Source organism: Drosophila busckii, chromosome 3L, assembly GCF_011750605.1.
Source record: "Drosophila busckii strain San Diego stock center, stock number 13000-0081.31 chromosome 3L, ASM1175060v1, whole genome shotgun sequence".
In the NCBI taxonomy this organism is placed as follows: domain Eukaryota; kingdom Metazoa; phylum Arthropoda; class Insecta; order Diptera; family Drosophilidae; genus Drosophila; species Drosophila busckii.
Genome location: NC_046606.1, coordinates 13,778,255 through 13,795,600, shown reverse-complemented (window position 1 = coordinate 13,795,600; position 17,346 = coordinate 13,778,255). Strand labels below are relative to the sequence as shown.

The 17,346-nt window shown below is 36.1% G+C and overlaps 1 protein-coding gene across 2 annotated transcripts; it reads right to left on the bottom strand.

Moving 5' to 3' along the window:
• Positions 1-1,124: 1,124 nt before the first annotated feature.
• On the bottom strand, positions 1,125-17,006 carry LOC108598717 (tetraspanin-9). 2 transcript variants are annotated; one of them, XM_033293539.1, is made up of 7 exons: positions 16,972-17,006; positions 16,351-16,467; positions 6,355-6,466; positions 5,058-5,156; positions 3,495-3,611; positions 1,692-2,051; positions 1,125-1,629 (listed from the first exon to the last, which is right to left on the bottom strand). In XM_033293539.1, exons 3-7 carry the CDS (start codon positions 6,418-6,420, stop codon positions 1,480-1,482), a joined length of 792 nt encoding a protein of 263 aa, XP_033149430.1. In that variant the 5' UTR covers positions 6,421-6,466; positions 16,351-16,467; positions 16,972-17,006; the 3' UTR covers positions 1,125-1,479. The 2 variants fall into 2 exon arrangements, with proteins under 2 accessions (XP_033149430.1, XP_017840936.2); XM_017985447.2 differs by having other exon boundaries at positions 16,888-16,975.
• Positions 17,007-17,346: the final 340 nt, after the last annotated feature.

The window sequence follows — 17,346 nt, the reverse complement described above, 5'->3', positions numbered from 1 at the left end:
GCAACTTTCCTTGACCCTGAGCTCGAAAAGTTCTAAGTGTTGGGATATTAAGATGACACCCTCATCCTTGAATGCAGAACGATAGAGTTTGGTACTGCGAAGCGCGCAAACCAAAAATTTTGGAATTGTGCCGAGATATGGAAATTTTTATTTTAGTATGTACCACTGCGCAGCTTAAGATTCTTGCATACTTTTAGGATGCTCAATATAGCAGAGACTTAATCCATAAACTTGCTGGTATTTAGCGAAGACAACAACTGCATGGTGTATTGGATATTTAGCTTCATATCGGATATACGCGTACATTAAATAAATACAATTTTTATTTATTAAAAACGCCTTAAATAATTCATTTAAACGCACATTTTTTGGGATTTATGTATTTTTATTTTTTTTTTCGTTTTTCTTTTTTTTTTTTAATGGTATTTCAGTTTTGTTTTTAGCTTGCATCAAAATTACATTGAGTAAACTACAGACATACGTGTATATAATATGCATTTATAATAGATATATTAATATATATGTAATTTAAATGTATATATTGTATGTATGTATGTATGTATGTATGTGTAGCCGTGTATATATAGAATTCAAAAAATGTACAACATTCAGTTTTAACAAAAAGGATAAACACGATTTGCTACGCGTTCTCTTGCTCACTTCTTTCTTTTTAGTTTATGTATGTCGTTAAAAACTTGAAAATAGCTATAGCAAAAACAACTTAAATTACAACTTAACAATATAGAAGGGCTTACAATCTAAAACACATAGTACAACATCAATGTCTTTTTAATTTGCCATTGAGTTAAATTTTCGTTTCGTTTTTTATGTATTTTTTTGTTTAGTTTTTAATTAACTAACATTAAATTGTGGGCTTTAAATGTATGTGTGAGTGAGTGAGTAATGTATATAAACTAATGCTGTTGTTTAGCGGTAGCTTAAAATTCTTTGCTTTGCTTTGACTTCAAAAATTGTTAGTTTTACTTTTGTTTACTTGTGATGCGTTTGAGTGGCTTTTGTTTAAACATTTGGCTGTGTGCAAATGTTATTTGACATTTATAAAATTATGATTATTTTAGCATATAGCTTAAAAAACATAAACTGCTATCAAAACAGATATTCTTTTTCATCATTTACAAATAAATATTTATATATGTTTATAGCAATATTTCATCAATAAACTGTAAACTTGTAGACTGCTTGAGCAAATATTTCTGTACGTTTTCTTTTGTTTTTGATTAAATATGCGTGTGGTTGCTTCAACTTCTTATGAGCTTAGCCTTAAAAAACGTGTAAATTTCCATGCAGGGGGAGAAAATGCATTTTAATTTGAATTTTCATCATTTGGGGGTTTGATTGAACACATTGTGAATGTTCGTTAGGGTTTGTTTATTCTTTTTGTCTGCTGCTTCACTGTTTGCTCTTGCTGTCCGGCTCTATAGCTTGCTGGGCTAAAACAAAATGCGTGCGGTAATGAATTTACAGACGCATGTCATCGTATTTGGCAAAAGCTTTGCAAAGCGCAAAGGCTAAAATAACGAGCACCAAATGCACAATGCCGGCTATAATGACGCCTATGATAAGCTCGCGCTGTCTGATCAACCAATCGGCAAAGACTTCATAGCAGCCCTGCAAGCAAAACATAAATGAATTAATATGAATGTAAGCAATTGTCAAATTGATAAGCTTACCTTCATATAGAAGCTATTGCTTTCACTGGGATTTGTGGTGCAGTCCTCGAACTGCGGCACCAGCTTGGCCACATCCTTGAGCTTGCAGCAGGCCTCGGGTATGGTGCGATTGCCCTTGGTGGCCTGCCACGACATCGAGTTGTTGAAGTCGCGATAATCATTGATGCCGCAGCAGCCAAAGTTGCCCATCAGCTGGTTCCACATCAACGAGGTGGTGTCCATGTTCTCGCTTAGCGTATAGCTGCTAATTGTGTTTTGCAAGAAGCGTTTGCTCTCATAGCGCACCTTGTCCTTGTAGAAGGCGGCCAAACCGCCAGCCACAAGCTCGGCAATAAGCAGCAAGACGAGCAGAGTGCCATACTGCGAAAAGACACAGAATACAAGTTGAAATCAGTTGCGTATACGCCGCATGTTGCAGCTGACCCAATTAATAAATCAGAGCGCGAGAGCGAGAGCGCGTGGATTGCATAAAAATGCTGATGCGTTGACCCTGAGCTAAATGTGCAGCAGCCGTTCTGCTATGTGTGGTGAATTCGACCCACACACATGCATATAAATAGAGACAAGCTTGTCAGCCTGGCCATTTGGTATATGTTGAAGGCCAAGCTGCGCGCATAGCTTTTAAGCTTTTAGACATGTATGCTGTGCTCTCAATGTGCTAATCTACATATTGTTGTTGTTTTTATTATTATTGTTGCTGCAGATGCGTGCGCCCTGATAAAGTCACATGTATGTTGTGCTTGTTACGCGTGGCTGCGTCACAAATGTTGGCAAATGAACTCTGGCCTTATCATAATGTTATCAATGTTGCAAACTCTGCGGCGCTGCATAATTCAAGTCTTTAATTAAATATTCTGCACAAGCCAAATCAATTTGGCTTAAACGCCAAATCGTGCGCCTACATTTGACACTCTAAACCGTTTTTAAATACAATGTGAGCTGAGGCCTTCACAGCAAGCTGACCTTGCTATATTTACTGCAAATTGTGCATAAAGATTTTCGATTTTGAGGGCCAGCCAAACTTTTATGAGCCGCTTGTTATTGACGCATGCGTCGCCCCTTGAGCCAATAAATTGCAGCCTGTGGCCACCCGCAAATTAATAATAAACTGTTGGCTGGTTGGTCGGTTGGTTGGCTGTTTAATTAATTATTGCAGCTACTGTCTCTGCTATGTAGAAAGTGCCTTTTAAGGTGGGGTCAGCAGCCAATCAAGCGAGCTATAATAACTTGGCTATATAAACAGCTTGTGTTAATTGAAATGCGTGCTGGTGAAAATTACAAATTCCAAGCACAATGCATATCAAGTGAAGGGCTTGGCCCGCTTGGCTTGGCTTGTCGCAATGCGAGGGCCAAACGCTGCAGCTTAAATGTAACTTGATAAATTGTTGACACACGTTTTCTGGCGCGTCTCATGGAAATGCCCAGTGCAGATGAAAAATCAAAGTACAGTTGTCGCCCCCGCCGCCGCAACCGCAACGCGCGCAACTTTCACTTGACGCCAAAAAGCGAAGAAACACTTGAAGGTTTCAACATGAGCATTTTTCCAAGCTAAAGTCAAAGTCAAACTGTCTACTATTTTTATAATCGTGTAAATATGCAAACAATCCACAGCAACAGCAACAACAACAACAAGCAGCTTCTTCACATAGCCCACGAGCAGACGCTGCTGAGCTCAAGTTTTTTGAAAGTTGCAATTACATGCTTATGTCGATGATGATGATGATGATGATGATGCAACAATAACTTAATTTGTTATTGAACGCACTGTATCTTGTATCTTTTATCTCTATATTTGTTACTTACCGTTGACAGCAGACAGCGAGATTCACGCATGGCGCCCAAGTAACCCAAGAGACTCATGAAGAACATGACAGCTCCAATGACAAGCAGCACATAGGCAAACTGCTCTATGACCTGCGGCTGTAAATTGATAAATAACAAGATGATATATAAGTAACTTGACATATAAGTTCTCGCTATATAGCTTATGCATAATTAACCTTGTGCTGAACTCACAGCATTCTGAAGTTGATTTTGCAACTTATGTGCGAGTAATTAAAGCTTAGAGAGTGCACGAATTTAAATATTTATTTTTTATCTACGCTTGGCCAAGTTCATTGACCAATAGTTCGCTGTTTGCTTTAAAATCCCTGCAATTAAGCCAGGGCTACAACATGTACTTTCAGTCCCAGTGTCCAGTTGATTATTCAAAGCGAAAGGCTAATGACTTTGCACAGATATCAACCAGAAGCTTTGGAGGTCAGAAGGGGCGTTCAGTTTAGTTGCATTTGACATGCAACTGCAACTGCAACAGAAACAGCAACAGACATGACACGGCTTCCATAGCAAAGGCAACACGTTTTTGTTAACAATTAACTATGGATTAGCCATTAGTTAGAGCTTATGGCTATTGTAATGAAGGTTAGATAAGCTGCACAGTTGAATTTAAAAATTGTAATAATAAATAGGAGTTTAACTAAATCGTTTTCCGATATAGACAATTAAATGCATTAGCAATTTATTATTTAAAAGTTTTGCTCTACTTTTAGTATGAATTGAGGGCTCAAGTGTTCAAAAATTCTAGAGAATAAATTTAGTGAAATATGTGTTAAGTTAACTAAACTTTTGTATCAGAAATCATTTTTTATTTTAATTATACTAGCAGCAGTAAAATAATTACAATGCTTCAATTGGGTAAAAAACAAGAGTTGAACTCAAATGTTTTGTTCTCAAATTGAATAAATTTTAAGTTAAAAGTTTACTCTACACTATAAATTAAAGCAAAACAACTTGAAAAAAATTGCAGCTTGGACTGTTCGTATTTATATTCGCTATAAATCAAAATAAATTATTTGCTTAAGCTAAACTTAATTTTTATATATTTAGAATTATTTATATTTATAAACTTTCAAATAACTAGTTGTAATTTAAATTTCTATAATTGAATAAAGGCGTTGAACTAAAAACGTATTGAATAAATGATCTACTACATTCAACATTAAACTAAAAATTAGAGCTAATTAGTTTGTTTGGTCTTAAACTTTCAATTTTGCAATTTTAAGCTGGACGATAATCGTTGGCTTCAGTTAAAAAATCTATAATACTTTTTTGGATATAAATTTACTTGCACTTTTTAAAATTATATATATTGCTTTTCTATATATTTGACACTAATTAAGTTATTAACTTACTCTAACACTATATTTTCCAATATATAATCGTTCAATTTATGAATTATTAAGTGGCTATAAACCAATTAAGGGTGACGCATATCGAGACATGATTTTCAGCTTTAACTACATGCACTTGGTGGATGGTTTCGAAAAACACTTTCACCCAAAATAGCATTATGGGTAAACACTTTACCTCAATGCGCTCGCTCTCGACCAGCTTGAGCAAAGCAATCAGCGAATGCTTGTCCACCGCCAGCCATAGTCCAACGCCGAATATAATTGTGCCTAGCACCTGTGAATAGAAAAAAAACACAGAAATATAAGCAAGGTGTTTAGTAAATAATAGCGCTGGGAAAAAGAAACCCTCATGGCTCATGCAAATGGCCACCAGTGAGCATAAAGCTCCAACCAACAGTCGCAGCTCGGCGGACTATGTTCGTAATTATGTTTATGTTGATTGCATTTGATGTTTGATGATTATGATGGATAAACATAAACAACAACCACAACAAGTACAGCGACAACAAAGTCAATGAACCGTCATGAAAGCAAACTGTGAATATGCACAAAAGAGCAGAGAGAAAAAAAAAAACAAAACTGCGCTTGCGCAGAGATTTGCTTGATTGACTGCAACCGCGCCTATCCAGCGGCTCCGGCTCCGGCTCAGGCCCAGGCAGCGACTCCAAACGCTTACAATTTGTAATGGAATTTAAACAAAAAACCCAAAGCGCAATAGAGTTTGGAAATACTGCCCATGGCAACTGCTTCGATATACCCTGTTAACTATATAACTTTGATTTCGATTACCAAGCGGAAAGTTTAGATCTTGAATTTGATTATTAGCTACAATAAATCAACTTTTAATGCTTTAAGCTTAAACCCACATAATTTTGTATTAGCTCTCTAGGGACTAGAATTTAAATTCAGTAAATAATGCAGGCGTAGCCGACTGTGTAAGACCCTTTAACTAGGGTTGTCTAATATATAAAAAATCATTTTGATATTTTTTTAATTATTAATAGCTATCTGGGTTCAAAGTTTCAATCTGTTCAACATTCTCATTATATAATTATTTTTCCTTTTTCCTTTCCATTTAACCCATTCGACCCCAACATTACCTGTGAGCAATTTTGCCCAAATACTTACAAAAGGAAATGATAAAAATATTTATTTGTTCAATTTTAGTCGAAAGGGTTAATATAAATATTAAGCTTAATTTTCGCAATAAACTCATAAATTCTCTTATTTTCTTTATCTTCTTAACACTTTTAGCATACCCTCTATGCATAACTATTAATCGGTATTCGACAGCAAATAAAAAACTATTCAATCAATTCCCACATTTAACTTTAAATTATGCGCTGCTGGGAACTATTTATTTTTCTTTTTCTATTGCCAATTTGCCCGCAGCATTTTGAGCAGTTAATGCCATTATTAATACTGCAAATTTTATTATGTATGTTTTCTTTTATTTTATACTTTATACTTACAAAGAATATAAAATTCAATATGCAAAGCAAATACTTTGCACACCAGACACCGCAGTCAAAAACCATTTTCGTTGTTTTGGAAATTTTGCGGCTGTTTTCGAGAACCTGTTAGCTGTAATTAGAAAAGAGCGAACGGAAAAAGTTAGTTAAAAGTTTAGAGCGCCATTTAGTTAAACAATTACAAAAGTGGTATAGCGAGTTGTGTAAGTTTAAAGAATTTCTAATTTAACTTAAAAATGTCTTGTGTCGCACAAATTAATGTGCATAGAAAGAAAGTGTCACAGAGTTGGGGCTAAAACATTTCCACACCTTATCGCCCCCCTTAAGTGTGCGTGTGTGTGTGTGTGTGTGTGGAACGTGTGCGTGTCTAATAAATTAACATGTAAAGCTAACGTTAAAAAATTAGTGCATGAGAGCTTGAGATACTCTGCAAATTGAAGCAGTTTGAAATTTAATAAATTTAAATTATATAAATCTCAATAAATTTAAGTTACAGCCTTTTTAAGTTATACTGCAAGCTTTGAATTTAATAAATTTAATTTATATAAACAGCATTAAAATTAATTTATTGCTTTTATTAAAGCTTTTGTAATTCGCACAATAGTTTTGCACAAATTTATTTAGCATATGACATAATTTCAACATTTAACACATCATTTAATTTAAAGCAAATTTATTTTATTTTAAATGTTTTTTGTGTCCACAAAATTCCGCTTTGATTCATTAGTTTGAGTTAGTTAATTAGCAACTAACATCGCCAGCCAAATGAACTCAATGAATTTCAACTCTTCGCCCCTCTCCTTCTTTCTTTTCTACACTCTCTTCAGCTTCCATTTCCATAGACTTGTATTTTTATCTTGGATTCGGTACGCTTTGTCGGCTTTCATCTGCACTTTTCTTTTCAGCGCGCGGTCTACATTGCCAGCAAGTTCTTACACTAGACTACAAAAGAAATGAGTCGCAACTGTGGCATCAAATAGTTTATCAAACTCACACTTACAATTTTTAACTGGTTATAAAATTTATCTCTTTTTTTTTTTGATTAAATTAATAACATTTTTCCAGCTGTTGCCAAGTGAACTTCGTTGTGTAACTTTACTAGTTTCCACTAGTTTTTCCCCCAAATGGAAACATGTTTTACCCGCAGTTCTCCGACTTGTCTAAGTACTTGAGTGTGCGTGTGTCTGCATGTGTGTGTGATGCTGACACACTGCTAACAGTGTCATGATATATTGATAGCTAGTGCAAAACTGGAGCAGGCGCTGACTTCGACTCAGTTTGCAGTTTTGTTATCAAGCGAAGTCTTTTGGCCAACTTTTGTTTTAGCTCCGCTGTTAACGTAAGTCTTTGGCTGTAAGCTCATTTCAAATGAAAGTGCAACGCAGCTCCAGCTCTACGCAAAATGTTAAGTGCTTAAGTGCCCTTAAGCCTGCAAAAGCTATTTGTGCCAACAAACCAGGACCAGAACCAGGACTTGCTGATGTGCCAACAAACAAACGAGCAAAAGTATTTTTAACAACTCATTTTGTTGTTGAGCAACAAAAGGGGATTAAAATTAATTTCATAATTTTAATAACTGTACTTTTTAAATAGATGTTTTTAGCTTTATAAAAATGGCTACATTTTTTATTTCGCTTTGCAAATATTTGTGATTATGCATTAACAATTAATATAAATTTTTTTTAATTCTGTTTTAAACACTTTATGCATTTTTAATTTAAAAAGCAAGTAATAAAATAAACCCAATATTATTTTATATATTATAGATTTTAAATATGGCAAGCTATTTGGCAGTAATTTAATACATTCATAATTTAATACATATATATACTTTGTAGATGGATAGTATCGAGATAGATACTTAAATGTAGATAGATATATACTAAGATAGATTTTTAGATAATTTATTACATACTTTGTAGATAGATAGGTAGATAGTCTAGATACTTTTAGATATATCAAAGTATTGATAGATACGTAGTAGCAACTAGATAGATGCTTAGAAAGATAAATATATAGATACATATATGATAGATGTGGACAGATAGATATATAAATATATAGTATATAGATAGATACTTAGATAAATTGCTGTAAACAGATACATAAATAGATATAAACATATTAATCTGATGGATAATATTTAGATAGTTACTTAGATGGATATACAGATACTTAGATAAATGTAGATAAATCATATGCTAATTTATTCTCTACTATTCTACTGTAATTTGCATACGACTTGATTTAAGCTTATCTTGCAGTTATTCGTTGTTTTAATTACAACTGCAGGCAATTTTGGTTTTAATTGAAACTTGAGTTCTCCCAGTTGAACTCGACGTTAATTATGCTCAAATCCACACTAAGCTGCTGCCATATGCCATATAAAATGCAGTGCTACTTATCATAAGCACCTACACCCACACACACAACACAACACACACACACACATGTAAACACACCTACACATATGTGCACAAATCATTTAATTAGCTTTCAAGTAGCTCCGCTTGCTGGTTAAACATTTGCCGCATTCCCAGGCCGCTTCTCTGTGTGAAGCTCGGAGCAACAGCAAAAGTCAAACAAGCAACATTTTAGCTCTACATAGACATTTAGTATGTACATATGTTATATATAGGGAAAAGGAAGCATCTGCATAAATTGCCAACTCTGACATATCACAAAGTTTTAATTGGCAGCGTGTGTAATTAAAGTAAAAATATTTTGTATAGCATAGAAACTGAAACTGAAAGTAAAGCATGTTAGAAAAATTGTTCGACCAAAGAAAGTTGAGAGCAGACAATAGACAATGGATGGAGATGCTCAGGAATTGCGAAAAGCGAGATTTAGATTGAAAGCTGTAGTCGAAGAGTTAATTGTAGTTAGTAGTACTTGAAATGGGCCAAAGAAAGTCATAACTTTGTATTAATTAAAAGCCAAGAGACAAAAGTTGAAACAGCAGCAACAATATAATAAAAACTAACTACAGCTTAGGCCAAGACAGCTGCCAGTCATGTGCAGGTTTTGCTCTCCAACCAGCCAAGACAGACGCACGGACAGACAGATAGACGGACGGACAGACAGTTGGTTTCGTTTCGTTCTCGTTCGAACTTGTCACGTTCACAAAGCAAGAATTTAGAAATTGTATTTGTAAACTATTGCCAATGCTTTCTACTTGGGGAGAAGAAACTTTTTCTAATGCGTTTACAATGTTGTGGGTCTCTGTGTCTCTCAGTAGTTGGCCCAAAAGGCCCACACAGCAGTAATAGTTAAAACTCATCTCGAATTTCCATTCCCTTCACTTCACTCTTCAACGCTCGGAGCGAAGCGTGTGAAATTCCTGACTGGCAATTAAGTTTTGCTGGGCTTGGTAATAAGCTCTAATTAGGTCAGCAGGCTACTGCAATCCCACACACACACACATACACAAACGGAAATAATTGCTCAAAATCTGCATAGAGTTGAGAATGCAACTTGGGTGGGCGTTCGGGGCTCTGGAGAAAAACAGTTACTGCTAATAAATTTAGTTTGAGAAAAGGGAAGCGGATGCTTAACGGCGCATGGAAATTGAGTTAAGTGTCGCTGCTGATAACTTAATGTATTCATTTCATCTTTAAGTAGTTATAATTAATGCAATTACAGTTCTTAGTGCAAGGAAGTGGGTAAAAGACTTTTTTAACTGCCGCAAATCTCAAAGCGAATTTATGTAACGCGCTATTAAAGTCACCGATTGAATCTATTATTTATGTCTATCATTAAAAATGTTATGGGGAGGATTGTGCTAATTTTCAAGGAGTTCTAAACCTCCTCAGCATTTCTTTTTTTTCAGAATAAATTTATAATAAGCTTTGAAAATTGATGAAAGCTGCACTAAAAGTCAGAAATTCATTTTATTCTACTTTATTCGAATTATTACAAATGAAATTGGGAAGGTTTTTAGGTAATTTTCAATTTTTAGGCTGCTTAGCTTTTATTTTCTTTTCTAAAATATATTTAAGATTTAAATTCTATTATACTTTTCATTAAGCTCGGAACTTTATTAAACTTAGAAACTCACTTAGAGCATCAGCATTATTTTCTTTTCATCAGATTGTTAATAAACTTTATAAGTAATATTTTATAAACTTTTTTTATAGCTCGTTCCAATCTCAATTTGAACGTAACCTTCTATTTTTAGGGAGTTCTAATCCCCTTCCACAGCTTTTCTATTTAAAGTTCATTAAATTTAAAAAAAATGCTTTTCTTTAATTTGTTTTCAATCTGATTAGCTAAGATCTGATGTAACTTTCTTCAGCCTTTAACATTTAAAGTTATAGCTAGCAAAATCTTATACAAAGGTCTAATTAATCTTTGCGAATAACTCAAAGCCATGAGCTTTTATGTCTTGTGACTTTATAAATAAACATTCATCAAAACCTCAGGCTTACAACACATTTTGTATTTGCCTCAGTTGTGGGCCAAGCTACACCACACAAAAATATTTGCGCGCGAGCCTTTAATCTGTTTCGAAATATTTGTTGTTTTTACATTTTTTTGAAAATTTATATGCCAGAGTTCGAGACATGAGATATAGAGTGGCTTTGTTTTTAGCCAAGCAGCTGCCCAAGCGATTTGCCAATTAAATACCTCAAATCAAAACTGGTATACAAACATTTATTTAAACGACATTGTGGGGCGCAGAAAAAATTAAATTCATTAGCTGATTTGCATAAAAAGGTCCAAGCAGCAAAAAGTTGCAGCCATAAACAGCATAAAGTTTATTATATTTTAAATATCTTCCGCATGTCATTCAACTCCACAGATATGATAAACATTTGCATTAGTTATACAACATTTTGCGTTAATTTGACATAATTAGAGTTGGCTCTGGGCACGAGTCTCTGCAGTACGAAGCGCACTTCAACTCAAGCTTGAGCTTTTGTTAACATTTTTTTTTAGGTCAATGGTCGGACGGACCGAGCGAGCGCAAAGTGAAGCCAGCAACGAGTGTTTGCCATGTTTGCTGTTCGTTTGTCGCGATAATCAGCGCTATTTGCTATTTGCTGTGGCAATGCCAAGCCAATTTAACACCTTAAACTGACAAACAGTTTGCCAGTCTCAAAGCAACGAAGAGTGTGCTCTGGACCATGGCAACGCCCTAGACATGCTTATTATGTGGGCCCCACTCCATCCACCCAGCCCCAGCTATACAAATTGAGCGTCTAACGGATGTGTAGGTTGCTGCTTGTGGGAGTTTATTTTTTTTTTTTGATGTAATGCTTTTTAATTTGCATATAGAAGTCAAAATAAGAACAAAGCTCAAGTACAAAAGGCGCTTCAACGCTGAGTGTATAAATATTTATAAATAAGTTTACAGTTCAACAGCCATTAGCAACAATTTGTTAGCTCGCTTGAGTACGCTCAACTACATTTAATTAAATGTTTTAAGCTTTGCGCTAAGCTAAGTTAATTGAACATTAAAGCTGCTGGGCTCATCAAAAAGTCGTTGGTCAAGAACAAAGTCAACTTTAACCAGACACTGACCCAAATAATTATTCAAATAGTATCAAATTCTTACTTAATGTTGGCACTTTATGATTTTTAATAACTATTTTTCATAGAGTGTGTCGCACTTGAGAGAGAGGAGGTGCTGATCAAGGTTTGATTGCTGGTGCTAACGCAAACTTATGTATGCGAAAGAGAGTATAAAAGAGAGAGAGAGAGAGAGACTGTCTGACTGTTGTAGGCAGTTGACATAGTTGCATAAATTTGGTCTGTTATTGCTTTTATAGAATGATTGCTACTACTATTGTGAGCAATACTTTGATTAAAGTGTAAATTGCAGGCTGCGGCAGAGAAATCTCTATTAAGGTCTTAATGAGCTGACTGTGTAATTAGATATTACGCATACGCCGTGTGAGTTACGTAGACACCAAACTCTTGCAACAGGAAAACGCAACAGCAATCAATGCGAGGCAGCTGCAGCTGTTGCTGCTACAACGCCCGCTGTCACTTCAAGTTGTACATAAATTTCCATTAAAAAAAGAAATACTTGTGACCAAAAGCCCGACAGACCGAACGACCGACCGACTCAGCCGCCTTCATAAGCTGCAACTAGTTGTACCCACGACAAAAGCATTTGAGCTAATTTACATATACACATTATTTTCATATTTGAGTCATGCATCAACAATAATAACGAAAATATTCACACATTAATTTTTATACGCTTGCATTTCTCTCTTCCGCTCTCTCGCTCTCTCTCTCTCTCTCTCTCTGTCAATTGCACTTGCTGTTTGATCTGCTGTTTTGTCTATAGCTGACACTTGCAATTAGTTAGGCCGTAATAAGCATTTATTATTTAACTTTCTTTTGGCGGAAACTCAGACTAAAGTTCAATGCGCTTATAGTTTTCGGCTTTAACTTTCACAACCTTTGGCGTTGGCTTTTTGGCCGCATGTGTGTCAGGTTATTGGCAATTGCTGCTGCTGCTGCTGCCTGCCACACAAGCCTGCAAAAAAGTATAAAAAAGAAAATGTGGTAACTGCAAGTTATGTGTTGCAATCTCAGCCAAATGTGTAGCGCATGTTGTTGCTCTCTTTTTAACGCTTGTTACAGTTGGCAACGCGTTACGTTGTGAGTGTAGAAAAAAAAAAGAGTTAAATTTATGTGGGAGCGCTGCGGGTGCCCTGGGAATAGATCTTAATCTAAATTCTCAACGCACGCAAAAAAATCATAGCTGACTAGAAGTTTTTTTTTATGAGCTGCATTAACTTTTAGTCTGCCTATTTTCCCAGCCCCCAGTTGCATCAGCGCGCTGCAGGCTTAAAGCAAAAACAATTAGTTGCTTTTATGTTTACTATGACTTTTTATTTATATATTGCTATTGGCTTACGAATTTTACATGTTGCAGCAGCTGGCAACAAATAAAAAAGCCAAATTAATATGCATTGTTGCAGCCACGTTAACACGCATATTTGGACTTTCACTTTTTGTCTGGCGGCCACCAACACCAAGCAAAGCAAAACAAATGCCAAAGCTTGAAGCCATAAGCATTTTATTTTTATTTATAGGCATTTGAAATGCGCTTAAAGTCTTGTGCCAATTAATAAACACAACAAATTGTTATAAGGTGCTTCCGATTTGGCTTTTAGTGGCACAGTTAATTGCCGCTCTTAGCCAAGTTACGCACTTTGCCGATTGCATAAAACCAAACGGCGTGCGTTTTGAAAATAAGTTACTTTTGTTTATGTTTTTTTTGCGAAAGTTTTCTTTTTGCTTCCTGGCGAGCGGAAAAAATATTTCCATTTTTTAAGTCATCAATCAAAATTGACAGCAGCTAGTTTAATATGTAAGTAGCTTAAGCTTAAGCTTTGTATAATTGTTGCTTAATTAATGGAAATACCAAAGAGCTGCATTCGAATTTTTTTAGTCAAATCTTTTTAATAGAAATTTAAAAAAAACCTCTAATAAGAGCTAAGAATATATTCTTCTCTTTTCTATTGTCCTCATAAGTAGTTTATTTATATTTTGAATAGCTCATTGTCTATCAAATAGTTTTCTTCTACGTTTTCTATATCTATCACACAGTATGATTTAAATATATTTTTTGTGAATGTTAAAAACTACAAGTTGTCGTAAATAAATTTTTGAAACAATAAAATCATACTGACTTCTGGTTTGATGGATATCAGACTAAAATCTCTATGTATATTGTATGTCTTCCTCGTTATCTATATTTTAAAGTTAATTTGCAATTAACATTTATAAATATTTTATGCATATTTATAGAATTTCAAACTCATTGTTGAATTGGCATTGAATTTTGCTTGCTAGCCATAAAATAGCCACATTGGCAACACTGGCTCCGAGACTGGCTCTCAACAATTGCAGCTAATCAAGCAGCAATGCGACAAAGACCACGATCTAATGCATTAGCCATGCTCTGGTATCTGTCAACAACAACAAAAGCTCAGCTCAGCGCTGACTTTGACCAACTACTAACGTGTGTGTGTGTGTGTGTGTGTGTGTGTGTGTGTGTGTGTTCGTTTTGCTTGTATGCGAACTTGTTTGTCTTGCAGGTCTTCCTGGCATTTGGATATATTTTTAATTACGTTATACACAAGTACAGTGAACCTTTGGGTGAGCGGCGAATAATTCAAGCGACAAACACTTGAAATTAGACACGGCTACTGTCAACAGTTGTTTGCTGTCGTTGTCCAAGCAAATCCGAGCAAGTGTGCGTGTGAAAGTTCAACGCGGACAGGTATTAAATTACCAATTGCAACATTATTTTATATCTTTCGCCCAGGGAGAGTGAGACACAGAGGTTTACCTTGGAGTGCTGCGCATTTAATTTATGTGTATTTTCAATATTCCACAACGTGTTGGGCATTCGGTCAAGTTTAAGCTGCGGCCAGGCCCAAAACAGCAGTCGCAACTCTTAACTGGGTCAGTTGCATAGTCGCCAGCTTGGCTGTCTTGGCCAAAAACGTTTGCTCAAGCACGCGATTTATCTCAAAGGAAGTGCACTATCCAAAAAGCAAAAGCTTAACTCTGCTTGCCTTTTATTGCTCTTTTGGCTGTTTGGCTTAATTGAATTATGTTTGCAACGACTTCTTCATGCTTCATGTGCTGCATGCGGATATTTGGCAACTGCGGGCAGCTTGCCACAACTTGCTGCCACTACTATTTGTCAATTGCGCTTTTTATGGACTCGTAGCGATTGTTTAACAATTCAAAAGTCCAACTACTCGGGGTGCCCACTGTGCCTGCTGCACAGGTGTGTGTGCTTGACGGAAAACTTTTTGCTAACTTTTTGCTCAACTAATTGCAAAGCTCTTTGCTAAGTTTGGCATTTGATTACAGGCGCCATTGTAATTTTTGCTGTGTGCATAAAAGAAATCAGAAATTAAGTCATGAGCAGAAAGAAAATTCAATTTAAAATGATCTAACGAAACTTGAAGTGCTACAATTTGATAATTAATGCAGATTTTAATCAAAGCGCCTGAATGAAACAACCGTTGCATTGATTCTACTCACACTTTAGCACAAAAACTTGTCGTCGAACTAGTTACATTCACCTAATTAAAAATGGCACAAAACTAAAAGTGAGTCTGCTTAGCTTAGCAAAAATAACACCACACACATGTTTTTAACCAAAATCTGTAGAGTCATAACTTTTGATTCTTGTTGCTTTGCAATAAACAATTAAACTGCCGTTTATTGATTTACCTGTTTTTACAACAAGCCCAGCTCTCTTTTAAAAATAAACTTGTTTGACAGCCAGCACAAGCGAAACAGAACAGAACAGCGAAAGATAAAGAGCGAGAGCGAGTGCAGAATCGAATCGAGCGCATGTGTTTCAAGATCAAAAAAGCGAATGGGCTGCAAATCGGAATGCAAAGAGATTGCGCGATAAAGTACAAAGCTACAAATTGGAAATAGGTAATGATTGCAAACCTTTCACTGACTGGGAGAGCTCAAGCTGAAGTTAAGCGCAGGAGAATGAGCAAACGAGCAGAACGAACGAGCGAACGAACGAATGAGAGAGATGGCAGGCAAAAACATGTGATAAGCAGCTAAAAGGAATATGTATGACAAAAATGAAAAGTAGCACAACTGTAAAAAGCAAAACGTATGCAGTATGAGCAGCAGCGTAGGGAAAGGGGGATGAAGCAAAAGTTCCTGGGCAGCATCAACAATCAGGCGAGTGGGAAACGACGACGACGCAAAAAGACAAGAGAGGGGGTGGGTGGCGGGCTGGGCTGCTGTCAAATGAGGTTGAGCACAAAGCTGTGTTGCTGCTTAGAGTTTGCTTTTTTTTTTGCGACGGGGTGAGTTAGCTTGAATGTTGGGGCGCCTTTTGGGCGTAGGCGTGAGGTGGCGTGACTACTGAGAACAGTAGCAGTCAGCACACACACACACACACAGCCTCTCTAACTTGTGTCTGTCTCTCGCTCTCTCTTACTTGTGATTTATGTGTATGTATGGTTTAGAACTAAAAGTCAACCTTACCTGTGAATTATTGGCACGCTTTTAGCGTTGCGAGATTATTTAATATTTATGCACGACACACAAAAACCTCCAAGCCTTGACGATCTGTGCCTAATTCCTAGTTTTTTCTCAATTCAACTGCAAATATGTTATTTAACAAAACGTAATTACTTTAGTGCTTCATAAATAACACGCATAGTATTATTATTATTGTTTTTAACATTAATAAATCAATTATGACAACACTTTGTTTTTTTGTTTATGCCAGCTTTTGTTTAATTTGTGGCTTTTTTGCTTTTTTGAGCGCTGCGTTAAATTACAATGAACAGTGCCCAGCTCTGTTTTGATTGAGCGCGCGCAAAAAAATTATACACAAAATCAGCAGCAGCACACAGCCACAGCAGAGCAAACGTATATGTATAGGCGGACGCCCAGGAGAGACGCACACATAAACACTCACGCAGCGAAGCGTAAGCTTGAGTGAGACAGCTGCTGGAGGCTGCTGATTTGGAGTCTCTGCTTTGGGGTTCCAGGCACACACTAAAAGCACATACATACACATACACACGCATGCACAGACACGCACGTAACTACGTTTACAACAACACGAAATCGGCTGCTGCAAACTCCAACTTTTATTACCCGCTAGCGACGTGCACTCACTTCGACGTGTTTTTTCGAATTGCCGTTACAAACAGCCTCTTGTTATTAGTTAGGTATGTATACGCATAAGTATAAGTATAAGTTCGACCCAAAAGCCTGAGCAATTGTGCAAGCGAGAGATCCGATGTTCGACTCAAATGCAACGCATATATCGGTGGAGCCACCACAATATATCGACCGGGCTACTATCAAATGTAAGGTGGAAGCGTTAGCTTTTGACTTAAAACATATTTTGAGCTTTTTTTTCTTTTTGTTTACAACAAAACAATTTAAAAAAACCAACAATTGTTATACAATTATCATATTAGATTCGTTAAACGACCAACTGGCAAGTTGGTGAGCAGTAACTGTTAT

Excerpts from the sequence above, each read along its gene's own strand:
- LOC108598717 (XM_033293539.1), bottom strand. The coding sequence starts at position 6,420 with ATGGTTTTTGACTGCGGTGTCTGGTGTGCAAAGTATTTGCTTTGCATA. Across the intron at positions 5,157-6,354 it reads TATTGAATTTTATATTCTTT|GTGCTAGGCACAATTATATT; the intron begins GTAAGTATAAAG and ends TTCTATTCACAG. Across the intron at positions 3,612-5,057 it reads TCGAGAGCGAGCGCATTGAG|CCGCAGGTCATAGAGCAGTT; the intron begins GTAAAGTGTTTA and ends ATCAATTTACAG.